Source organism: Monodelphis domestica, chromosome 1 (genome assembly GCF_027887165.1).
Source record: "Monodelphis domestica isolate mMonDom1 chromosome 1, mMonDom1.pri, whole genome shotgun sequence".
In the NCBI taxonomy this organism is placed as follows: Eukaryota; Metazoa; Chordata; class Mammalia; order Didelphimorphia; family Didelphidae; genus Monodelphis; species Monodelphis domestica.
In genome coordinates this window covers 310,752,728-310,779,700 of record NC_077227.1, presented here as the reverse complement: position 1 = coordinate 310,779,700, position 26,973 = coordinate 310,752,728, and the positions used below count along the sequence as shown (strand labels likewise).

The following is a 26,973-nucleotide window of genomic DNA, read 5'->3' as shown; positions in this document are numbered from 1 at the left end:
GACTAACACTCATGCGATTTCTTCTCTAAGAAATAAGTCCTGCTTGAAGCAATAATGGAGGGTAAAAGAGGACATTATTATGCTTTCTTAAGAAGTAAAATAAATCAGTTTAGAGACAATTAGCTTTCCCTTTCCAGTTCAAATTATTTTTTTTTCTAGAAGTTTCAACAAGCTTCAGGACAAATATTTTCCATGGTACTTTCCTAACTTTCCTAGCAACTGAAATATCTTAAAGTGCAAGCAGAGATCTGTGTTAGGAATATTCTTCCTGGTTGAAGCTCTGTTATTATTTTACCACTTTCAATCTGGAAGCTAGACAGTTTATTCATCAAGAGGATTTCTAATCAACAATGCTAGAACTGGCTCAAAAATGGAGACTCGGACTTCACTTCATTCCTCAGAAATGATACCAAGAGAATATGATTTTTAATGAAAACTCCTGGAGACCAGTTCACATAAAATTATAGAGATCAGAGACATAAGTTCACCATTCCCTCCAAAAAGAAAAAAAAGATATGAAATTCAAATGAGAAACAACCATAAAATCTGAAATCTCCTTTAGCTAGAGCAAGTGACTTCTACAATGACAACAGCTGAAAAAAAAATTGCTTTCCTACCTTTTCTTCTTGTGACTTCAAGGCTTCTAAATTCCTGCAAGGCAAGAAAAAAAAACAGAGCTTATAGTTTTGAAATCCATAAGAATAATACATGTGTCCATATCCCTGCAAATATTGTGAACAGCTTAAGGCACTAAAGAAGTCATCTAAAAAAATTGAATTGCTGAACATATAACAAAAAAAATGCTGGAATATTCTCTATAGGGAGGGGAAGGGAACATATCAGGAAATGGCTATTCCTTTAAAAAAAAAGGATTAAAAAAACTTTTAAAAATAAACTTTCACTTTTATTAAGCATAGACAATTTTGTCAACAAATAAATGAGTACTTATTAAATACTTACTATGGCTCAAGGTACTGTGCTAAAGGTTAAGGATAAAAATACAGTAGGGAAGCACTTCTTGCCTTTAAGGTACTTTATATCCTATCAGTGAGGTAGTGCAATGGATAGAAACTGAGCCTAGAGTCAGGAAGACTCATCTTCCAGAGTTCAAATCTGGCTTCAGGACATTTACTAGCTATTAGACCCTGGGCAAGTCACTTAACCCTGTTTACCTCAGTTTCTTCTTCTGTAAAATGAGCTGGAGAAGGAAATAAGAAACTACTATAGTATCTTTGTCAAGAAAACCCTAAATGAGGTCAGGAAGAGTTGAATACAACTGAAATGACTCAAACCCAACAATAATAACAGCCTATCAGAAGAAACAAAATGCATGTAAAGAGAGTATACAAAATATTTTTTAAAAAATAAAAGTAAATTTAATTGAAGAGGGAACTGGTAGCTGGGGGATAGTTCAAGAAAGGCCTCATGTATTGCTGTAGAGTTCTGAAGGAAATCAGGAAAGATACTAAGAGGCAGGGGAGGTGTGGAAGTGAATTCCAAGCAGAGAGAAAAATAAATGTAAAGGTTCAAAGATGGGAGACAGATTGTAGGGACTGACAACCCAAAATTTCTTCTTGCCATCATCTAGATTTAATCAGTGGTTAAAATTTCCAACCTTAAGGAAAGTCTATTGCATTACCTAGCTTAAAGATATTATCTGAGCAAAATCATGTTCTCTCCTAATGCAACACTGTCTTAAGTTCCCATGATTAAAGAGATAAAATGGTTCAGGCAATTTGTATGGGGTAATATGATCTTCTCAAAAGGCACCTACCCAGTCCTTTCCTTTAGAACATCAACATATTTATTGTTAGTCCTCATCATTCCGAGTCATTATGTTCTATAAGGTCTCCAGGAACATAGCATCAGAATCTACTGAACCAATGTGAAATCCAGGGATAAGTGTCTGCAAGATTCTGGCCATGACAGTTACTTTAGCACTTTCCAAAGTAATATGGCAACTTTCCTTTTCACTTTCCATATTGCTGATTCATTAATATTGAACTCAAAGCCATCAACACTGTAACTAACTCATGCCTGAATAAAGTTTATCTAACACAGATATTTCCTCTAACACAGATATTTCCTCTGTAAGGTATATTGATATAGCTTTCCTCTTATAATTAGGACAGAACTTCAATACTACACATAGAAGCCATTTTAAAGATCAAAATCACCAACAAAATCACAAAAATATGAAAAATGTGGCACTGCCCCAGAGGATACTACAGGTATCCCTTTCACATCATGACTTTCCTCAGTATAGTTTCAATATATTATAGGTTAGCATGGGAAATTAATTGAGAATTTTTGAGGAGTTTTGCAGGAGCCACAGATGACACAAGAAAAAATTTAGAAACTCAAAAATGCATAAAATATATGTATGGGAGTATATGATATTAACATATTTTATCTTTTAATACCATACATTATCATATTATATACATATATAAGTATATATAATTCTTTTACTGTAAGTCCTCTTATAAAATAAAAAGAAAAACTTCAGACTTTTTCTCTAGTACAAAGTGTAAAAATAGACTCCAATTCAGGACTCCAATCCCCAGAATCCTTTGCTCCACTTCCCCAGAGTGCTTTGTAATCACACTGAATTCTCCCCTGGGTGAGAACACAAATGATTATTTAAAGGAGTTCTCCGCCTACTGAGGGGGCTTTTGGACTTCTGTTTTGGAGCAGAGGTGGCTCTTTTCATAATGTAGGTGAGGTGTCTAGGCCAGAGGCCTAGACACATGTTTTCTTATCCTGTATTTTCTTTAATCCTTAATCTTTAATAAACCTCAGAAAAAATATAATACTCCTTGCAGAGAGAAATTAATTTCTACTTGCCTCAGTCTCCCCCTAAATTTTAATCTTTACAAAAGAGAGGGCCAAAAATTTTTATGCAGATTATCAAATTGTGGGGATCCCAGGACCCACTGCCAAAATGTGGAAGAGATATCTGTATTTTACATTATGAGAATTGAAACAAGGCAGAGTATTGCTTTGTTTGACTCCTAGCCTTATCTGGGAACATATGCATCACTTGTGGCATTGTGGTATTGATTTGGGGGGTTATGAGTTCTCACATTTGTACTTAAACCTAGTAATGAGCTACGGTGTTCACAGCTGGGTAATTCAAGTCAGAACTGACTTCTACAGGACCAGTTTGACCAAAGGGTGAAGCCTAGGTCAGGGGTCATTGGATCTAAATTATCTCACTTTTTTGTATTCTTCATTGACAGTAGGGAAATGGACAACTGATCAGAAAGAGATTATAGGGGAATCCCTGTGCTAGCATTGGTCACAGGACTGTTCCTGTCTGACAACAAAAATTCCTCTTAGGAAGAAAGTTATTTTTCTCATTCTATAAACATATATACAATTCAGTCAGACCTGCGTTCAAATCCAGCTTCACTTACTAGCTGTATGAGTCTGGAAAACTCACTTGGTCTCTATTTGTCTCAGATTCCTAAACTGCTAAACAAAGAGAATAAAAGCATCTATCTCCTGATTTTTTGTTAGAATCAAATGAAATAAAATTTGTAAAGTGTTTAGTACAGTATCTGGCATATGTATAATAGGCACTATATAAGTGTTCTTGCTTGTTGTGAGTAGATAAAAGACAAATGACAACATCGTCCTATAATTCAAAGAGACAGAAATGATGACAAGGGGAATAATGTAGTAAAGTGCTTAGGAGAAATACAGTTATTGAAGGAGGGGGGAATTGAGAAAAGATAGGAGCTAAATGATACAGTCGATGGAGCAACCTGGATTAGGACTTAAAAGGCCTGACTTCAAATTTAGCCTTAAGACATTTATAGGCTGTGTGATCCTGGGCAAGTCACTTAACCCTCTTTATAACCAATTTCTAACTTACAAGAATTTACAATGACAAAAAAAAATAAAAATCCAACCTCCAAACCCTATTTGCTTCAGTTTCCTTATCTATAAAATGAGCTAGGGAAGGAAATGGCAAGCCATTCTAGTATCTTCTCCAAGAAAATCCCTAATGGGGTCACAAAGTATTAGACAGGATTAAAAACGACTGAACAACAACTGAAGGAAAAGATATCACTTTGGGCTAGAAAAAAACTTTAGGCAGACGCTTATTCCTGTTTAGGAGTTGAATAATCTGAGACAAATAGAGGCTGAGTGAGTTTCCCAGACTCACACAGCTAGATAAGTGGAGCTGGACCATGTCATCTGGTCCTTGAAGGATGGGAAGAATGTTAACGAGTTGGAAAGTGGAAGATGTTGATAAGGTCTAAAGACATTATTTCAAGCATAGTGAAAGCAGAAGTAGAGAAATGGGGGGAAAATGGGTTGGGTTTTCAAATTCAAGCAACTAAAATCAACCCCTAAAATGTCTTTTCTTTTATTAGAACCTTTGCTGATGAGTTGACTGGGGATGTAGATTCTAAATGATCACCCTGGTGCAATTATCAATAATATGGAAATAGGTCTCAATCAATGACACAAGTAAAACCCAGTGGAATTGCACATCAGCTGGGGGAGGTGGGCGGGGAGAGGGGAGGAAAAGAACATGAACTGTGTAACCATGGAAAACTATTCTAAATTAATTAATAAATAAAATGTTTCAATTAAAAAAAGAATCCTTGTTGAGTATATCAGTGAAATTATCTATCATTATCAATAAAATAAAATAAATCTTTTTGCTCTATTTTAATTTGTCAATTTTTGGAGGCAATCTATATGCAGTCAATGACACCAATAATTGAAGGCAATAATCCTAGATGGAGTGTGAATACATCATAGGATGTGAAATTAAAAAAAAAATAAAAGGACCTTAGGAACTAATCTTATCCAGTCCTCTTGCTTAACAAATGAAAAAATTAAAACCCAAAGAAATAAGTTTTCCTACTGGAGATCCTGATTTCAACTCTGGCCTCATATACTTCCTCCTAACTGTGTAACCCTGGGCAAGTCTCTTAAATCCCATTGCCTAGCCCTTACTCCTCACCTGCCTTAAAATCAATACATAGTATTGATTCTGAGACAAAAGGTAAGGATTTAAAAAATAATAAATTGTTCAAGATGACACTGTAAGGAAGGAAATAAGCATGTATTTCTTACTATGTGCCAGGCACTGTGCTAAGCTTTTACATATATTTAATTTTATTCTCACAAAAATCCTGGGAGATAATGTGATCTTATTATCCCCATTTTGCAGTTGAGGAAAATGAGAGGTTAAATGATTTGCCCAGGATCACACACCTGGGAAGTCTCTGTGATCAGATCAGAACTCAAGTCATCCTGACTCCAAGGTCCAGAACTCTAATCACTGTGCCATCATCTGCAGAACCATGAAACAAGCCTGAACTCTGAAAATTCATGATTCTTTCTGCTATACCAACTAGAAACTGGATATTATTTGGAGAGTCAAGAAATATCCTACCATGCAATTATCAATAATATGAAAATAGGTCTTATCACAAGTAAAACCCAGCGGAATTGTGCGTCAACTAAGGAGGGGGTGGGGAGGAAAGAACATGAATCATGGAACCATGGGAAAATATTCTAAATTAATTAAATAAATAAAATTGTTCAATTTTAAAAATCCTACCAATATGTGTGGATGAGACGATTACAGACTGCATTTCAAGTACATATGTGCTAAAGTTTCTCAGCTACGGCTGTAACAAGATCAATATTGACTTAAAAATTGACAATATAGAAGGGACAAACTATGTCTCATCATCTAAGTCTCTCACCTTCCCTTGTGTCCCACAGGCTGAGTGACCTGATTCTCATGAGTTTAGAGAAACTACAAGCAGGTGGCCCTTTCTACCATCAGGACAGATCTTCCGTTCTCACTTTCATCTATTTTGTTTTTAATCCATGGACATAGGGTCATGCCACCTTCCCATAGGTCTGTTTAAATCTCTTTGATTTCTATATCACCTTCAGACCTCCAGAGTTTCCTTCCATCCCTGATTCTCAGAACCCTGGGACATCTCAGAAACCCTGGGGAAAACATGGTCTAATTCCCAATCACCAAGAATAAGTCATTATACCCCCCCAGGCTTACAGCACTTTTTCTGATTTCCTAGCAAGATGCTGGTCTTACAGCTTAATATGTTAGAGAATAGAAAACCTAGACATTTCATTTGTTTTTCAGACAAGCTCTAGGGAGGTATTAACCTTCCCTGCAGAGAATAGACCCCTGAGTCAATAGGATGAGATTGTTGTGTAAGTGTTCCCCAGTTGCTTATATACAAGCACAACATCAGTTCAAACACAGTTAGCTCTTGTGGTACAGTCTAGTGACTGTTATAAGATCAACACACTGTCTCAGAAATTGTCAATAAGAGAAGGAGACAATCAAGTTTTCTGCCAACTTATTTTGCCCCAGAAAAAGCAATGTGCTCTTTCTCTCTGTCATTCCTTCCCTCACCCAGATTAAAACTATCACCTTACTTTCTCCTTTCCTTTCTATACTCAAGGCTAATTTTCTACCACAGAGCCTTCTCTATTAAAATGTATCTTGATCCCAACAAAGGTTTGGAGTGGAGAAAAAAAAAAGCTTCATATGTCACCTACTGAGTCCTTTCCTGTAATTTCTTTGTTGTTAGTGGTCCCCATCCTACCTTCCAAATAAATAAATAGGTAAGTTGACAGATAAATGATTTATGATATATATACATACATACACACATAATTATACTTATAAATAATGTACTATGCACCGGCATTGTGTCCTAGACACTGGGTATACAAAGGTTTGTAAACAATAGTCGTTCATCTCAAGGGGAAGGGAGGTGAGAAACACACAAGTAGCTAATCTAGTAAAAATTTTAAGAGTAAGAGATGAGGTAAGGGGCAGCTGGGTAGCTCAGTAGATTGAGAGCTAGCCCTAGAGATGGGAGGTCCTAGGTTCAAATCTGGCCTCAGATACTTCCCAGCTGTGTGACCCTGGGCAAGTCACTTGACTCCCCCCCACCCCCATTGCCTAGCCCTTACCACTTTTCTGCCTTGGAGCCAATACACAGTATTGACTCCAAGATGGAAGGTAAGGGTTTAAAAAAAAAAAAAGAGTAAGAGATGAGGTTCATCTGAGAAGATCAGGGAAAGCTTTAAGGAAGAGCCACAGCAAGAAGTTAAACAGAGGTCTGAGTGTTTAAAGGGTGCTCTGCTTGTGTACTGATGTCATCAAGGATGATAATAGAATGTAGAAGGTTGGAGAAGATTGGGAGCTAATACAACAGTTTCTGAGGACGGTGAAAAGATATCATGGAGACTACTGCTGGGTTTGTACCCCCAAAGAGATCATAAGGAAAAAGACTTGTACAAAAATATTTATAGCTAAAAGTAATAATAAACTGGAGGAATTCCATGTGAACTGGAAAGAGCTCCAGGAATTGATGCAGCGTGAGGAGAACATTGTATACAGAGACTGATGCACTGATACACTGTGGTACAATCAAATGTAATGGATTTCTGTCCTGGTAGCAATGCAACTCCAGGACAATTCTGAGGGATTTATGAGTATGAGAAAGAAGCTAACCACATCCAGAGAAAGAATTATGGGAGTAGAAACTCAGAAGAAAAATAACTTCTTGATTACATGAGTTGATGGGGATATAATTGAGGATATAGACTCTAAATGATCATCCTACTACAATTATCAATAATATGGAAATAGGTTTTGATCAATGATACATGTAAAAACCCAGTGGAACTGGGCATCAACTACGGGGGGGGGGGATGAGGGGGAGGAGAGGGAAAGAACATGAATCATGTAACAATGGAAAATATTCTAAATTAATTAATTAAATAAAAATTTCAATTCAGAAAAAATAAAAGAAATACAAGAAACTAATATAATTTTCAAGTAAAAAAGGATATCATAGAGGTCAGTGGCAAGGATTAGGTCACATGCCTAATTATTAGCAAAAGATACTGTAAGCACCTTCAGGCAAGGACTTGCCTTATATATCTCTTTAGCCCCTATGCATTTCACTATGAGGTAGGTGTTCAATAAATCTTTGACAAATTATTTAATTAGCCAAACTGGGTCCCAGAGTTCTTGACTCAGTCCCAGAATCCTCTCTAATGCAGTTCCACAGAATACTTAACTTACCCTATCATAAAATTCTACATACTGCATTTGGAAAGTTTCCCCTTCCTCACTATCGATATTTTCTATATATGGGGGAAGCAGATACACAATTAGACAATATAGGATGCAACAAAATTCTACAATGAGGGCAACTTGCCCCCTTAATGGATCAAAAAAAAGCTACCTATACATAAAGGACAGAAGACACTAGATGTCTCCATTTTAAGCAATGATGGATCAGACTAATGGCAATTTTATCAGCATTTTCATTTTTGTTTCTGACCATAAATATTATAATGTACTTTAGAGGTGATCCTTATGACAACACATAACTGACTTTTACCTTAATTTTAGTGAGTTATTTTTTTTTCTTTTCAAGTTTTAAATATTCAAAAAACAGGAGCAACAGAGATATTTGCCCCCATTGCTGTGTTAGACAAGGGACATAATGGTAACAAATATAGGGTATATTTATTATCCTATTAGAAATTATACTGCTTCCATTTCCAGCTCACCCCCTAATGCTTACCTAGCTATAGACTCAGTTTGGACAATCAGGAAACATGGAACAAATCAATTTAACAAAAAATTTAATTAGCACCTTCTACTGATACTGCATTGTGCTGAGATGAATGACTGAATGTTCTTGGAGAAATAGGAAAAAAAAAAAGATAAGAGCGCTTTTCTCAGATAACTCTGAGTCTTATATTTCCACAAGTTACTGATACTAAATACAAATCAGTGCTGCTTTCACAGTAGGTTTTGGAAATACTGCAGGAAAGGGGCTGACTGAGATAGATTGAGACAAGCTAAGATTCAAATGCACTGCCTAAGGAAGAAATCATTTTCTGCAAAAGCTTTAAATTGAATGGATATAAATGAGAGTTAGTGGATAGACATTATTTAATGACGGTAAATTTCTTTAACTAAATATCTAATTTTATCATGGCATAAATCAGGGTTTTTTTTTTTCTGAAGGAGGGAATTAATTTCAAATCTTTCATTCACCATTTATAACCTTTCTCTGAATGTGACAGCCAAATAATTTTAACAGTCATTTAACCAATACAACATCTTTATTTCTTTATTGTGGCCTTCCAGAATCTATTATCTCCCCATTAATATATTAGGGAAACAAGATAAAAATTACAGTCCAATAAAACTGAGTTTATTGTACAGTTAACCTGCAAAATCTTTATTTTTTAATCAATAATGTGAATGTTGAATAATATGGGTTTATGATTCAAAATTGTATTGTAGATTTTCAACTACTGTTGAAAACTGTTTCTTAACAGTTTGGTAGCTGGTAGGATAGTTGAGACAGTTTTCTTGATCATATGACAACCTTCCTCCCCAATCATGTCTTCTGCCATTTGGAGAGCTATATGTGAAGACACTGAAGTGAAGTTACCCTTTGAATTTTTACAGCAGTACTAAAGAACATCTAAGGACTAAACAATATCCCAAAAAGGCACTCATGCTGTGAGGGTTCAAGCAATGATTTGAGTGCCCATCAATGGGAAGAGAAGGTGAAATATACTATTGATGCTAGCATTTAATAATGCAAGGTGAATATAAGTCAAAAAGTACATGAAAAGAGACAAACACCATGCCTATCTTAACTCTAGTGTCTTCCCTCATTTATTTCTTATTTAGCTTGAATGTCACTTATTTGTACATTTTTGTTTGTTTATTGTCTTCCCCATCAGATTATGAACTCCTTGATGGTAAAGACTCTCTTTTACCTTTTTTATATCCCTAGTGTTTATCGCACAGTGCCTGGCATATAGTAGGGGCTTAATAAATGTTTATTGATTGACTGACTACATAAGTTCTAACTTTTCTGATATTGAAAAGAATTTTGAACCAAAGAAATTGAGCACACCTGTAATGCTCAACAGTCTTTTTCAATGATTTTTAATTAAAAAAGAATTGCTGACTTGCCAGGTAGGATATACGCTCCTGGAACTGGTGGAAATCAGTTTGTCATTCAAGTTCATTGGCTTCCAAATACCAAAATTAAGCATAAGAACACAAATACAGAATATTTCCCAAAATTTTTAATAGCTTAAAACTGCATTAAAACTTAGAGAACTTAATAATGCTTGGAAATGATCAAATAAAATATATTAAAAAAAAAAAACATGCCATCCAACCTCCAAAGAGAAAGGTGATGGGCTCAGAGTGCAGCCTGATTATATATATGTTAAATGGCCAATGAGGGAATTGATTTTGTTGACTATACATGTCTGTAATGGTTTTGTTTTTCTTGCTTTCTCAGTGGTATGAGGGACAAATAAAATTGGATTAAAAAAAAAAAACTTAAGAGAACTTGTATTTTCATACTGGTAAAAATGGGGATCTTGAAAATATTTTAAAACCTAAACTCTTAATGACATCAAATTTGGCAAAAAATCTTGGATTTTTCTTGCCCCTGAAAAAGTCTGAAATTTGATTTCCTATGATAGAGTTCAGTGAACATTTATTCACTTAAAATTCAGGCTCTTTAGTTTGTAATTATTACATTATTTCTTCATACTCCTAAAGAAGGGATATGTGTGGTGAGAATTAACTATTGATCCTGTATTTTATATTTGATTTTACTCTGTAAATGACTTTATTCTGTAGTGCTACATAAAAAGCCAAAGCCTTTCCTCTTGTCTCTGAGTAAAAAAACTAATTAGAGTTCATGAATTCAATCTTCTCTCTCCACTTTAAATGCCAAAAGTTCAGTTTCCTTACTGATCACTTTTATTTCAAAAGAGCTGTGAGCTAAAGTTTAGAAACTCATTTCTCTCATGAAACATTTTAATTCTATGGGAATTGTTATATCAGTACCACCTGCAAATCATTCTTTGCCAAGGGACACATCCCATATAGCTTTAGTTCCTGATAAACTTCATGGCATTTGTGTGTCATCCTTGCAAAAAGGCAAGCTGACCCTGTCTCTTAAACCTCATCCTTGCCAGTTAAAGATGGCTTTATTTCATTCTTAGGTGCCTGTGAGCCTGCTACTCCTGGTTCATTATCAGCAACCTCAGGAAGGAGCTGGGTCCCATAATTCCATAAAAAACATTCATTATAGATAGAGAGGGTTCTGGGTCTCAAGTGTGTATAAATAAAAACCTTTCCTTAATTGTAACCAATCATAATTCCTCACTTTCATGATGGTGCCAATCCCATAATCAATTAAATTATTTCTGTTCTGTTCTTTGTTCTATGCTCATAAAAATGGATTGCATCACCATCTCTCTGTCTTTTTCTGGAAACTGAGGCAGTCACTGACTCTAACTGTTCTCTGGTTTATGCTCTATAAATAAAATGTTATCTGGCTAGGAGAAATGTGCCTCACCTTATCTTTTTTGTTAAATTTAATTCTCAACAATATGAAATTAAACAAAAGGAAATATGATCATATAAAGGGGCTCATGGGATTTAAGAGTTGATCCAACCTCCATTTAGGCAAACATTCTCTTCACAACTGTCATTCAATCAACAAGCATTTATTGATCAATGACTATGTGCCTAATACTCTGTTGGGTATTGGAAGCTTCTCTAACAAGTGATGATGAGCTTTCTCTTAAAATATCCACAATGACTGAGGGACCATTTCCCAAAGTAAATCATCCTATTGTTGGATGCTTCTAATTTTCATATTATTTTCTCTAATAATTAAATGGAAAGTTGCTTCTCTGCAACTTCCAACCAAGGGTTTTAGTTTTGCCCTCTGGGACCAAGCAGGATAAATCAACTCACGATTCGATCTCACAGTACATCAAAAGAGAGATCTTATCAATGAGGTCCTAGTCCTTAGGCCATGTATTATCTACTTGTTGCAAATCCAAAATATGAAACTTCAAGGAGTCATTTTCTGGCCAAGGCTGAGCAATTATATGTCAATGAAAATTCATCTGGTTAGCTGGGCTCAATTAGACTCAATAGAGCTGAGCTGAACCTGAGTATATATGTAAAGTTCGATTAAAGCCTTTTTCAATGACTTTTAATTAAGAAAGAATTGCTGACTTTCCAAGTAGGAGAGTTCCTCCTGGGACTGGTGCCACCATTTCTTTGGAATTTCATGTTTCATGATCTTAAGTGAATGAACATCCTGAAATTGAATCAACTAAGTAATTGTGTGAGATCAGAAGCATCATCGAAAAGGTCCCCACCACCAGAAAGATAAAAATCAGTAGAAGCAATAGCTGGCTCTATTTAAAGCCCAGGAAAGAAGGAGTCCAGGCAAGTAAAGAAGTGCCTTGCTCACTGGCTGTGCCACATCCTGAAGTGAACTTGCTAGTGGATTCTAAAAAGGGGGAAAAGGACTCTCAGGGCCAGGAGGAATTGCTCATTTCCATATATTCTCTACAGAGGTATCTCAATGCCTCTGTTCTGAAACTGAGTCCATTTTGGAGCTGCTACGTCACACAGGCCTGGAGTTGGGATGATCTGGGTTTAAATCTGGCCTCAGACACTTCCTAGCCATGTGACTCTGCCAAGTTATTTAACCTTGTTTGCCCAGCCCTTGATCTTCTGCCTTAGAGTTGTTAGTAGGACAGAAAATAAAGGTTTATTTAAAAAATGAGCCCATTTTACAAGGGAAAGTGAACCTCAAGTTGGGAGTGGAATAGTAATGATTCAAAATTTGTACTGTAAGATTAAAAATTGATATACAATCACTCCAAGTATTACATTTTATAAGATTTATTAATAATCACTTGAAGTAGAGAAGTTTATCTGGACCTTGAAAGCAGGAGAAGAGAGAGAGAGAGGGCAGGGGTTCCATAAAACTATCTACAAAAAGTAAGGACATAACATGGGACAAAAGAGGAATGCTGAGAAATGTAGTTCAAGGGTACAAAATTATAATTACACAGTACCAACCACAGGTGTGTTAAGAGGGGAAAGTGATCCTTCTCCCAATAAACACACATTTCAGGAGGATATATTGTACTTCTGTGCTTACTATACCTTCTCAGTAAATATATTTTTATAAAATCTACTTCATATTGGCTAGCATTTAAATTAACAGCTTTATTAAGAACAATGTGCCAGGTATTGTGCTAAGTGGTGGGGATGTAAGTATAAGCAAAAGGAAAGATGATACCTAGAGGAGATGATATTCTATTAGGAAAGAAGACAACAAAAAAGAAGGAAAAGGTACAGAGGGAGAGGACAGATATGGTAACAGAACTTGGAGAGTCAGACACAGATCTGGGAGGTGAGTTAAAAATGTCAGTCCTAGGTTCTTTCTCAACTAGAGAGACTCACCAATAAGAAAAGAGAAATGCAGAGGTGGTGAGATGTTCCACAGCAGAAATTCACAGAGCTGAGGTAATTTCTAGTGTGAGAAGGCATCATAAGCAAAGGGACAAAAATATAGAGAGTCAGAAGCAAAGCTAGGAAAGGAATGAAGGACAGCTGGTCTAGAACTTCCCTCATAATGGAAGGTCTGTAAGGAACTCACCATTGGGCAAAGAAAGATGTGGGGATGGAAGAATGTATCTAGGGTAAGATATTCAGAAGTGCTGGGCTAACTTCTAGGATGAGAAGACATCTGGGAAAAAGTGGCAAAGTCCAGAGCAAAGGAAGCAGAACCAGGAGAAAAATTCAATTGGTTGGCTGATATATAAAGGAGGCATCAATTGATTAGATTGATAGTAAGGGGAAATACACTGGATAGGGGATAAAGAGTAATAGAGTTATAAACCACCACCCATTGGGAATTAACCCTAAAATCTTGAGGGATAATCAGCCACTCTTTGGGGGCTCAACTTGCCAGTGTAAAGGTTAAGAGAGTGACCTCAGATAAGCTACAACAACTTTGTCAGCTCATATTATTCATCCTTATCAGTGTTTTAAGTCATCATGTCCTCTCAATTCTTATCCAGACTCCACATCTCCAAATCTTTTGATTGATCCTCAAATATCAGGTCTCTAAGTTCCACATAATCAGAGTAGAGGTATACTTTTAGCTTGTCAATATCTTTCCTGAAAGGTTGTGCCCCATATGAAACAGTGCTCCAAATAAGGCTGAACAAGGCAGCAAACAGTCTCACTGTAATCGAGAGGTTTTTCACATGACATTCAGAGCCTAAAAAAATACATCTTCATTTCACTAACTCCTAACTTTAAGGTTTCAATTATTTAAAAACTCTGTGAGGGTGTCAAGAGATTTCATGAGACTTCCAAAGCAGTATATGACACAAAACAGATGACTATGACTTTTCTAAACACTACACTTTGACCAAATGCTGAACTAAATTATCCAGGAGGCCGTACAGCTTGGAGTATGAATGATCTAGCTAGAGATGCTTGGTCATAGATCTATCATGCAAACCTCAGTAAAAACCCACCATTTAGATCACTGGCTTTGACAAAATGATACTAGAGAATTCAATTAAAAATGGATGTTGTATTGTAGATGGAATAAGAGAACTGAACACTCTTGGATTACATTTGTTTGCATACAAGAACATGTGCTTTAATATACATCAAATTAGGGAGAGGGATAGACAGCACTGATTAAATCACGAAATTCTGAGACTTGGGCTGCAGTGAGCTTCACACACTAACCTGGTTCTTTCATCATCTGGCACAACTCCTGCTGAACAAGCTGATCTGACCTTTGTCATCATCTTTCTTTAATTAATGCCATTTTCTCTAAACTAACTACTAGAAAGCAGCTGGTGTGGGGTGTGTAGTACAAGCACACTCCTTATAGTTATGCCTCCTCTACACAGCTGTGCAATTTGTTTCTTTGCAAAGTGGACAAAAAAATATGAAGGTGAAGGCGGGGGACAGATCATTTTCTGCTGCAGAAGGAACAAGCAGTACTCCAGTATTCATTATCTTGGTCCTTAAACATGGATAGATTTAGCTAAAAAGTTCTAGCCTCCTTATGTTCTCCCATCTAATAATGAATGGGGTTGGAAGAACACAATGCTGTGGAAAAGTCTAAAATAACTGAACCAGAGATTTTTTATGAGGCAAAAGGGAAGATTTCTTAGGATGTTTTTTATAGCAGCTGAATTGTTTCTACTGCTCTAATTCTATCTCTCTGATACACAAGAGCACCTTAGTTAAAAACAAGAACAACACCAGCAACAAACCCACAATCACAAATCCACAGATGCAGAATGTGAAATAAAGTTTTAAAAAATTCTGTGCAGCTATAACCTATCTTCAGATAGAAATAAACTGAGCAACTTACTGGATTTTATACTTGCCCAATAATGAATAATAAGAGCAAACTTAAATAAATCACCTCTTTCTACTCACTTGACAAAATGCCATAAGGGGTAGGGAGAATGACATTAGGCCTAGGAACAAAGAAAGGGGCCCTCAGAAAAAGAATATGGCCAAATCACCAGATAAGTTGGATAATTACTAAGTAGGAATTTTTATGGGATGAAGGGAACAGGGAGAGGGCACTAGATTTGATTTCATTTAGAGAAGTAGAATACTGTTATACAGCTCTTACCCCTTAAAATTAAATGACTCAAGAGGAACAACAAAAAGGTATAGTGCATGTTTTCCCCAAGATGTTTTCACATTTAGAGCTCAAAATAATTTTCTTGTGTAATTGTCTTCTTTTCTGAAATAGACTTGAATAAAATGTGAAAAAGTATCATTTTTTAACCAAAGTGCACTTGACAATTTTTCCTCTAAAGTAATTTTATATATGACTTCAGATGGCTGACTATTTGTTTCTGGACATTCTCTATTTTCTGTGTTTCATGATAGTACTTTTTCTTGTTTCTCCTCTTAAGTGTCTAATTATTCTTCCCTACTCCAAGGCATGATCTTGGAGAATTTTCTTTTTATACTCTCTCATTTGGTAAACTCATCACCTCCATGGATTTCATTTTTATCTATATGCAGATTACACCTACATAGTCAGTACTAGTCTCTCCTAAGCTTGTCTCATAACAACAATCTATCAGAAGTTTCAAACTATTATCTCATAAACAAACTCAATATATCCAAAACATATCTCATCTTTCAAAAAGAAAACAAAAACAAATCACCTCTCTCCTAAATGTCCATATTTCTGACAAAGGTGACACCTCCTTCTCAGTTTCCTAGTTTTGTAACCTCAGCATTATCATAGACTCCATTTTCTCAAGCTAACTCTTAACATATTAATGTTCTTTCTCTGATACTACCCTTGATTTATCCTGACTATATCTTATTTGTACATAATTTTTTGCATATTGTCTCTCCCAGTTCTGGAACAGCACCTGGCATATAGTAAGTGCTTAATAAATGGTAGTTAACTTGACTATGTGGAAAGGAGAAAAGTGAAAGAAGCTTGGGAAGGTAAAAGGAGGCCATGATACAAAGAAAAAAGATTAAACACAGGATTTTGCATTTGATCCTGGTCATAATAGGAGCAGGGTGATATAGTCAGATATGAGATTAAAGGAGATGACCTTGACAACTAGAGGACGTAAGTCTGGAGTGGGGAGCAAGGTACATCAAGAAAACCAACCATAATGCTCTTGCAATCCTCCAGGAGTGAGATATAGTAATTTGTGGCAGAGTAGCAGCATAATCAGAGGAAAGAGGGATTGTAAAGATATTATGAATAAAGAAATGACAGGACTTAGCAACTGATACGATATGGGGCGTAAAAGTGAGTGAGGAGTAAAGAATGAGACTTAGCTTGGAAGCCTGGGTAACTGGGATTGTGTTATAATACGGAAATTAGGAAGTGGGCAAGGCTTGGCAGGGAGATGATAATGAATTCAGATTTGTACATGTTGCATTTAAAATATCTTTAGGACATCTAGTTTGAAGTATCCAATAGGCAACTAGAATTGTAAGAATAGGTCAAGAGAGAACTTATAGTTGGACAAATAGATCTGAGAATCATTTGCACTGAGAAGATGGAATTAAGTCCATTAGAGCTATTAAGATCATCAGATGAAAATAGCAGAGAGAGATAAATCCCAGGACAAAGCTATAGGGACTCCAAGATCTCCATTACAGGATCTTTATCTACTTAACTAATGATTGTAACCATTGATCTTGTTTATACAGGGTTGTCTGAATGCTGTCTTCCCCATTAGACTGTGAGCTCTTGAAGAATTAGAACCTTTTCTAAGCCTTTTTTACTGTCTCTTCACTGCCCAGCATGACCCACACATAATAAATGTTTGTTGACCTCATGTTACAAGACCTTTAGATTTCACCTTTCCAGCATCTCTTGGATATCCTGAATACAAATCTTTCTCTTTGACACTCTAGCTACCCTACTTTAGACCCTCATCTCCTCAAGCTTGAACTATTTGCAATAGCCTGCTCATGGATCAGGTTACCACAAGTCTTTCAACCATAGTCCATTCTCAATTCAGCCACCAAAGTGCAGGTCCAGTTATTTCATCTATTGTCACACTCAATAAACTCTAATAGTTTTCCAATAACCGCAGGATCAAATATAAAATCATCTGGTTTGATATTCAAAGTCTTCTATAACCTAGTTTCACATTGACTTTCCCAAGAATTTTACTCTTTGTTGGAAGAGCCTATTTGGTTCTTAAGTGTAGTACTAGCTAGCAATTTTAGTAGCACTTTAAGCTTTGCAAAACTAAGTATATGTTATTTCATTTAATTCTTATAATAATCCATTAAGGTAGGTATTATCATTATCCCTATTTTATAGATGAGGAAAAGGAGACTAAGAAAAATAAGTGATTTTCCAAGGGAGCTAATATTTCAGTAAGGAAAGATTCAGACTCAAATCCAGACTAAATCCAGGTACAACTATTCACTGACTATACCACTGAGATCTTTTATAAATTCCAATAAATTGATGAATAATGCTTAATGAATGTTTATTGACTAATTGATAAGTTTTTCTGCAAAAATGAAGGCATTCTCTTAGAAACAATAAGATGATCTGTATTGAGATCCAATAGAAATAATATACAAGGAGATAATTAGTTATCTCAATACCTAAAACAAGTGGTGGGAAGTGGGTCAGAGAATAGAATAGTGGTAGGCTCACTTGGTACATGAACACTAAAGGAAGGGAGTTCTTCCTGATATTTTTGAAAGGAGCAAAGAAGAAAGATCTGGAACAAAGTCTAGTAATTTCACCTTACAAAGTGGTGGTTTTGAATGCAAATAAATCTTAAATTACATTCAGTAAAATAAATGCCTTTAATAACCTCCAATCAATTAATTCACCTTGTGAAACAGAATTGTCTGCACATAAACCACACCAGGAAAGAAAGAGACAGACACTCTACAGTCTTTAATATCTGGTAAACTAATGAATTAAAAACTAATTAACTTCTTGATTTGGGAGGGAATCCATGCTCCCTCCCTCTGTACAAGCAATCATCATGTCCTAGAGTGTCATAATTGTTAACAACTTGTAGATCTAACAGTAGGCCCTGAGGGGGTTCTCCATTAATGTCTTCATTTCCACTGAACAGCTTAATGAAATGAGACTATTATGAGTAGAGCTATTTAACTACACAAAGCAGTGTTTCTGCTGTGAGAGATCCATCCATGAAGATATCAATGAGAGCAAAGTCTTCCTGAAATCTACAATTATGTTTCTCATAGAATTACCAAAGAGCAGATTTGGGAATGAGCTCAAAGATCAAGAAATCTATCCAGAAATGGAGTGAGGAATCTCTTCCAAAACATGCCAACAAATTATTATTCAGTTTTTAGTTGAAGACTTCTAGTTAGGAGAAACCGAATAGATAGTTCAATTTATCACACACACACACACACACACACACACACGATAAATATATGCAAGGTGTTTATCAAGTGCTGGGGGGGGGGGAAGAGAAGAGGAAGAGGAGGAGGAAGAAGAAAGAGAGAGAGAGAAAGAGAGAGAGAAAGAGAGAAAGAGAGAAAGAGAGAAAGAGAGAAAGAGAGAAAGAGAGAAAGAGAGAAAGAAAGAAAGAAAGAAAGAAAGAAAGAAAGAAAGAAAGAAAGAAAGAAAGAAAGAAAGAAAGAAAGAAAGAAAGAAAGAAAGAAAGAAAGAAAGAAAGAAAGAAAAAGTCTGATTTCAGAGTCATTCACATTCTACTGGGGGTATCCAATATTTACACAGATAATGATAGGTGTGATAAAGGATGAAAAGGTTTGCAATTTGCAAAACTGTGCAAAAACTGAAAAATGCAAACTTAGGAATGATTGACAGTGGCATGTGACCAACAGTCACATGGGAGCCTGAGTCAGAAGGATCTAGGTGAAGATTCCATCTGCCCAACTGACTTGCTTCTCTCCTGAAGTAGTTGAGATGAAGTCTTGAAGAGATTTTCCCTGTGATCAAACTGAGGAAGGAGTTTTTCCTGTATCTGGCTGCTGGCAGCATCAATCTTACTTGGACAACATCAGGACTTACTTGGACATCTAACAACAAAAGATCCTGGCTCTATTTTATTTTGTACTCCTGCTGTAAGATTGGGGTATTTGGTTAAGTTTTTAGTTTAATAACAGTTAATATAGTTTAGTTATTTTTAAGAATAAGAATAAATATATCCCTAAACCTTTATTCCTTTCCCTTCCCAAACAATAAAGCAGATTTATTTATATGTTTTCCTCTTGTTTCTCCCTTACCCCAAATCCTACCCTAAGATAGGAGATAGACTAGACTTGTGATTTTCATCTGCACAGGGAACTCTTGACGAGGAAACTCCATCATTGTATATTAGTGCCTTCTTTGTTATTTGCAATGTTGAAATTTGCCTAGGGAACAGAGAGAAGTAAATTGCCCAGGATCACAGTACATCCTTAAGGCAGAAGGTGAGTGCAGATCTTTGTTCCAAAGATAGTTCTGTATCCATAGATAAAGAAATGCAACTGTAATTCTAAATACAGGTGTTCCCTTCACATCTCAACTTTCTCTATCATGATTTCAATATATCATGGGTCAGTATGAGAAATTAAATGGGAATTTTTGGAGAACTTCGAGGAAATCACAAATGACATGCAAAGATCAGTATTCAACACAGAAAAGTTTAGAAACTCAGAAATGCATAAAATATGCATTATTATATAATATAAACATTTTATCTCTTAATACTGTAAACATACCTAATTTCTTTTGAAAAGTAAAGTAAGTAAAAAGTTAAAATTTGTGAAAAGAATTCAAAAGCCAGTACACAAAGCACAAAGGCTAGAAATAAAGAAATATCTTAAAAGTTTAATAACTTATAAATGCATAAAATATATGTTCTATATGTGTATTATTACCTCTATAATACGTATTTTTACTCCTTAATAACATAAATGAACAGCCATACATTTTTTCTTAAAATTACATTGGTAGAAAAAGAATTTTCATGTTTATTTCATATTTTTAAATTTTATTTTTCATGTAGTATTTTTACTTAACGTTGACCTACAGATAGTCTATGACCAAACATGTAACCCAAATTTTAAAACAAGATACTATAAATACCCCATAAAAGAAAAAGGGAAAAATCAGACTTCTTCTCTGGTATAGAGACAAAAAATTTTACTTGGATTATCCACATGGGAGGATGGGCACCCCTATAACCCCCATGATGTCAAGTGTAATTTCAAGGGAATATAGAAAGTTAAAAACTTGAATGATGAGGAAAGCCCTCATTTAGGAGATGGCACCTTAACTGTGCTTCAAAAGAAAATTGAAATTATAAGATGAAGAGAGAATGCATTATAAACATAACAAGCAGCCTGAACAATGGCAGAGGAGGAGGTGTAATGCCTCTATAAGGAGCAACTAGTGAACTAATTTGATTGGATTGGAGATCATTCATTTCACTTTCTCCTGTTTCCAATTGTTAAGAAGGTTTCCTTAGATCAAGGTTAATTTTCTTAATGAAGACCTGACCTTCTAAAGTTTCACTGCTCTTGGTTTTCATCTGTGGGTTCACACTAATCCCTCCTTCCACATAACAATCCTTCAATATTTCCCCTCTTAAGTCTTCTTTTCTCCAAACTAAATATCCCTAGTTGCTTCAAACAATGATTCCCATCCCTTCTCACCACTTTGTCATTGGGTCCCAGAACCAGATGTAGATGTGGTATGTCAAAGGCAGAGATCACTATTGCCATCCTTTGTTCAGATACTTTGTTTCTATAGATGATAGAACCATTCAAATATTTCTCTAATATTTTTATGATAGAATCAATTCTTAGCCAGTACAGTCTATGCTGGATAAACACAAACTATAGTAGATCCTATCAGCTTTAGAGCACAGGCATAGTAATGAATTATCTTTCAACCAAAGACTCTGGCTACTAAGTACAGAAGTAGGTTGCCAGAAGTTTGGCCACCAAATGATTTCTTCAGCTACAGCAGCTCATTAAAGATTACAACATAAAAAGAGTTGTGTGACCTGTTTCAACTAAATTTTATTTATGGAATTTTAGAACCTTGAAATATTTTAGTTGACCACATTCATTTTCCTTGACTCACAACACTGAACTGGAGGTTCACTAAAACTTTGAGGTCTTTAAAAAAATTAATTGCTATCTGTCGAGCCATGCTTCTCCTACCTGTACTTGGATTTATCCCTCTTTATTGATATCCCTTTAACTTCATCCCACTAGTCTGAGCCATATCAAAAGACTTGATACAGAGGTTTAGGAGAAGAGGGGATCTGAAGACTTGATGACTGGGGGAAGGGAGAAGCAGGCAGGATCTCCAATGGGAAGCATATGGGACAAGATAATAGTATGAGGTGTATATTGGTCACCTGAAAATATGTGAAATGTTACTGCCTTCTCATTGCTACCTTCTCCATAAGCCTTTCTGATATTCAGGATTAGAAAACAGCATTCAGTGAATTTGTTCCCAACTATCATGTTAAAGAACCACCTTCTATGAAAACAGTCAACAGCCTCTCTTCTTTTCAAAATTAACTCCATCCCTGCTACTGTCATCATTGGCCCTCCAGGTCACTCTCTTTACTTTTTCAGGAAGTTCAGTCTTTTTGGCTCACATTCTTCTTCACCTTGACCACTGTTCCCTTTGAACATCCTGGCCTCATAATTTCTCATTCTCCTCAGCTCCAGTGTCCTCTACCTCTAGTCTAATGCAACCTTAAAGTGTTAGACCTTAGACCCTAAAGGGGTTCCTTAGATCAATATGCAGCTAAAAATTCTAGAATTTCTAGTTAAAATGGTCTCTTACCCATTCAAATTTCCTCATCTGGCTCTCTTCCTTCCCACCGCCCATTACTCTATATTTTAATAATGTGTAATTACAAATCTTGTACCTTTGAATTACATTACCTAGGAGCCCACTGTAGGAGAAGAAACCCAGTTCCTCTACTCACTTTAAAGTTCTGAAGTCCCTTCATGTTGTCAATTATGTGAGAGTTAAAATGAATGAATACTCCAAGTATTTAAATTTATAGGATTTAATAACAACAAAGTGAGAGAGAGAAAGGGTTCCCTCAGCCAAGTGAGTAGAGCATAGAGCCAGAGACCCACACCTGCCACACTCAAGTCAAAGCAAAAGCCCAAAGGTCTCCCAGCAGTGTGGGTTTCAGCAAAATTTATAAACAAACCACACCAGGGTGCAACACAGGTATACAAGACAAGGGGACTCTGGGAAGAGTAAAAGATGCTGGGAAATGAAGTCCCCCTGGCCATAATATTTTTTAAAAAACCCATACTAGACATATCTGTGGACATGCTCTATCTCCAACAAAACTTAGATAGGTAACAAGAGGGAAAGTGTCAGTCTACCAGTTTTCCCAGTATACTTAATATATACGCCTCATAGGATTGTTCTAGGGGTCATCAATGAAATTGATGCATGTTACATGTTTATGTAACCATGAAGTGTTATATAAATGTTACCCATTATTTATTACTAAGAAAAAAAACAATATTTGATAAAGAGGGGCTTAGAAAAAAGAGAGTGATGGATAAGATGGGTAATGTCCTGGGAAAGAGGAGAAAAAGGAATAGAATTTTTGGTACAGTGAGGTACCAATCAATAAACTCTTATTAAGCCATTTCTGTAAACTGGGAGAGGAAGTAAAACCTAGGAGATAGAGAGCTGACCTTGAAGCAAGAAAGAATTAGTTGAATTCCTTGCCACTAATCCCTCAAACTCTCAGTGCTCTAGATAGTTAGATAAGACTGTTTACCATTATAGAATAGATACCTGCCTCCATTTTGTGGAGAACCTTTCTTCATTCAAGAATTCTTTATATCAAAAAAAGTTAGTCCCTATTTTAGTATCAGAGTAACCAGTACTGCGGATACAAAGATGAAAATGAATTTCTCCTTGTCTTCAAGGAACTTGCATTTTAGAGGAGATTAGATGCATTTTGCTTAATATCAGTCTCAATATTTAATACGAAGACTTCATTCATTTGGGGCTCTTCCTTCTGCCAACCTAAGTTCTAGGTGAAGTCTTTCTCAAAGGCAGACATCTATCTCCAGCATGGGCTCAAGTTAAGATACCTTTGCTGGACACAATAGGACGAGAATAATAATGAGATGACAACTGATGCTAATATTTACAAACCTCTCTCAAAATATGAAGGCCTACCTTGGATGACTGAACACTCCTTGAATATAAATGAAATACCTGCTAAGTCCATATTGTTTTTTGTTCTTCATTTTGAAGAGGACCAATAATCATAGGATGATTTGACCCCTGCATGAATTGGATTTAAGTGAGGCAGACTTGCACAAAGTTGTCAGCCTCACTCTCTCTTTCAGAGCCATCAAAACCCAGCAGAGATAAGTTAGGACTATGGGCTTTGAATGGTGTTTGAGTTCTGAATGAACTGATGCTTTGAGTTCTAAGTGCTCCACAGTGCCCTGATTCAGTCCCCTTCTTGGCAGTTGAAACAAATTGTTCTCATCTGCCCATTCTTCTGGGTGAAGTCTTTGCAAGCTTGGGACACTCCATTAATTTATCATCAGTTCTCCAGAGATGGTTGAAATGGAATGTGGCACTGAACATACTATATAACTTTTTGGAACCACAGGTGAGAGTTGGGTGAAAGGTATATACCTAAGATGGATGAGTTGCTCTGAAAATGGCTCAGCAATCTCTTACACCAGAAGATCTAGTCCTCCCTGAACACCTCTACACCCCTTACCCCATATATATGTGCTCTCTCTCCCTGCTCTTGACCTTTGAGCTGTATAGCCTCCCACCCCCTTAAAAAACACTCCCCAAAAGTGGAAGTGAAAATAAACCTGGTGAGAAGGGTTGGGAATCATTGAGATTTACTTATTTATTTCCTTGAAGTGGGACAGGAAGAAGGCCAAAATGAAGAGATATTGTTGAGAGATGACAATAAAAACCTGATAAAAGATGGTAAGAAAAAATTTCTCATCATTTCCTATCACCTCACCTTTATAGAACCTCAAACACATTTTCTCTCTCAGTCAGATCCTCTCCTGACTTTCCAGTTTCCATGAGTGGCACAAACATCCTCCTAGTTACTCAGGTTCATCTTTACCTCTTTTCTGTGACTGGTCGGTAAATAACATTACTCCTTGGCCACCACTAGGTCCCTTTAAAATATAAACTCTTTAAGGGCAGAGACTATTTTTTCACTCTTTCTTGGTATCCCTAGGAGTTTGGTAAACCCTTAGTAAAAGCTTGATGGATACGTTGATCTCAAATTTAATCTTACAGCTAATCAGCTATTAAGTCCTTTTCATTATTCATTTTCTAGGGTTCAAAACCCATTAACTAAAATAGATCAGCCTTCAGTTTGAGTAAAGTTTTGTTGAATTTTTGGTTTTTGGTTTTGGTTGTTTTATTGTATTTTAAAATGTTAAAAATTATTCTTGGCTCCTAGGAGGTATATAAAAATTAGAAAAGGTCTTTAGCCATCGTGGCTAAATACCATTATAATACTGTTCACCTGACTAGTCTCCTTCCCCTTCTTCCCCTACAAACTTCAATACAAGTTAACAAAGGCTGATAATTTAATATTATTAAAATTCAACTCTAAAGTTGTCTTCTTGATCAAAAATTATTCCAACAATCCATTGTCTGTAATATAAAGTTCCAATCTTGGCTTCCTGTAATTTGGTCCCTATTGCTGCACTATAAAGAATCTTTTTCTCCTCTGCCATTCAGGCACTATTCTCCAGAATATGCAAAGCCAAGTCAGAGCATTCATGCTATTGCTATTCAAGTGGAATGACTTTCTACATACCCTCTCCTCTACATATGTAAATATTCAGTTTTCATATCTATAAAATGGGAATAAAAATTATTCTAGCTTCAACATCACAGATTAGCTGTGAGGTTCTATGAAACAATGAATGTAGAGAACGAGAGCAGAGTTCAGCTCTAGTTTCTTCCACCTCCTTTCTAAAGTATTTCAGGTTCACCTCAACTATTTGTGAGCTCTCCTTCCTCTGAAGTCCTTTAACTTATCTATACCATAAAACAATATCATGTTTAAACTACCAAGGATTTGAGAATTTTAGTATTTTCCCCTCATTACTGTGACATTATGACGAAGTTTGGCCCCAAAGAGATCAAAGAAAAGGCACCTGAATTTTCGTGAGGAACAGTGAATATAAAATTGTACTGAACTTTGTTAGGGTGATGGAAATAATAATTGGTATTATCATTTAGATCACACTAAGTACAACAAAGTAGTTAATAGTAGTAGTATTGATAGTATTATTGAAAGGTAGCTGAGTAATAGTGATTAAATAGCAGGTCCCTGAATAAGGGGTATCTAGCTCTGACTTCACTAATACTGGTGGCTGTGTGTGTACCCTCAGCAAGACCCTAACCAACTCAGTACCTCTAAGTAATTCCATCTAAAAGAATACAAAAGGTGAACAGTTGCTGATTAAAATTGGTGAAAGCTCTTCCAGCAATCACTATTATTCCAATGAAATCAGAAGACCAAATGCAAAATACATATTACTATTATTCCCCATTTTTACATAGCTAGAAGATATCCCAGGGGGAATTCACAGCTGGATGCCCCCACAGAAAGTCCAACATGCTTTCCACTAATCCACTATAACAATAATGATGACAATGCCTCTCCCCACCTGGTTTGTGTTTGTGCTTGTGCTTGTGTGTGTGTGTATGTGTAGTTGTCTTATGTCCCTAACAAATTAATCTTTTGGAGGAAGAGATCATCTTCTAATATAGTTTGTTCATATGAGTACTTCATGACTAGATCAGATTACATTATTTGAGGGTTGGAAGAGATAATCTAGTCCCATCTATATAAGAAAGCAATCTCTCTCATGTAACCTCACATATGGTCACGCAGCCTTTACTTGAAGGCTTCTAAGGAGAATATTCATTAACTCTGAGACATTGCAGTCTACTTTTGGCAAACTCTAATTGTTAGCAAATCTTTCTTTATATCAAACCTGTTTGTAGTTTCTACCCACCACACCTGCTTCTGCTCTCTGAAGATAAACAAAACAAACCCATTCTCTTCTTCCACTTCAACCTTCCAGCCTTCGAAGGCACAAAGACAGCTATCACAGGTCTTTTCTCCAGGGTAAATATTCTCACTTCCTTCAACCATTTCTCATATGACAGATTCCTGGTCCTTCACCATCCTGGCTGCCCTAACCCACAAGAGTGCCCACACTCTTCAGCTTATCAGTGTCTTTCTAAAACTGTACTATCCAAAATCAAATATGGTACTCCACGTTACAGAGACAGTATTACAGAACTTCACATGCCTATTCCTGGAAGTTATTCTTAGCTTAATTTTCTTTTTGCAACCCCAAATTCCAGAACTTTTTTCAGCTGCTACAATATTCTGTTTACTCAGATTGAATTTGTAGTCCCAGACCTTTTTCAGAAAAACTGCTACCTAAATATACCTCCCCTTGTCTTGTGAAATTCATTTTTGAATTTGTTTTTCAAACTTCACATTTATCTTTACTGAATTTCACCATATTAA

At 36.1% G+C, this 26,973-nt stretch overlaps 1 protein-coding gene across 1 annotated transcript in view; it reads right to left on the bottom strand.

Annotated features, from left to right (window-relative positions):
- FSTL4 (follistatin like 4) overlaps positions 1-26,973 on the bottom strand; it is an 857,042-nt gene that overhangs the window by 800,012 nt on the left and 30,057 nt on the right. The window contains exon 3 of the mRNA XM_007473404.3: positions 618-651. Coding sequence (XP_007473466.2) covers positions 618-651 — 34 coding nt within the window. The remainder of the gene's footprint in view (positions 1-617; positions 652-26,973) is intronic.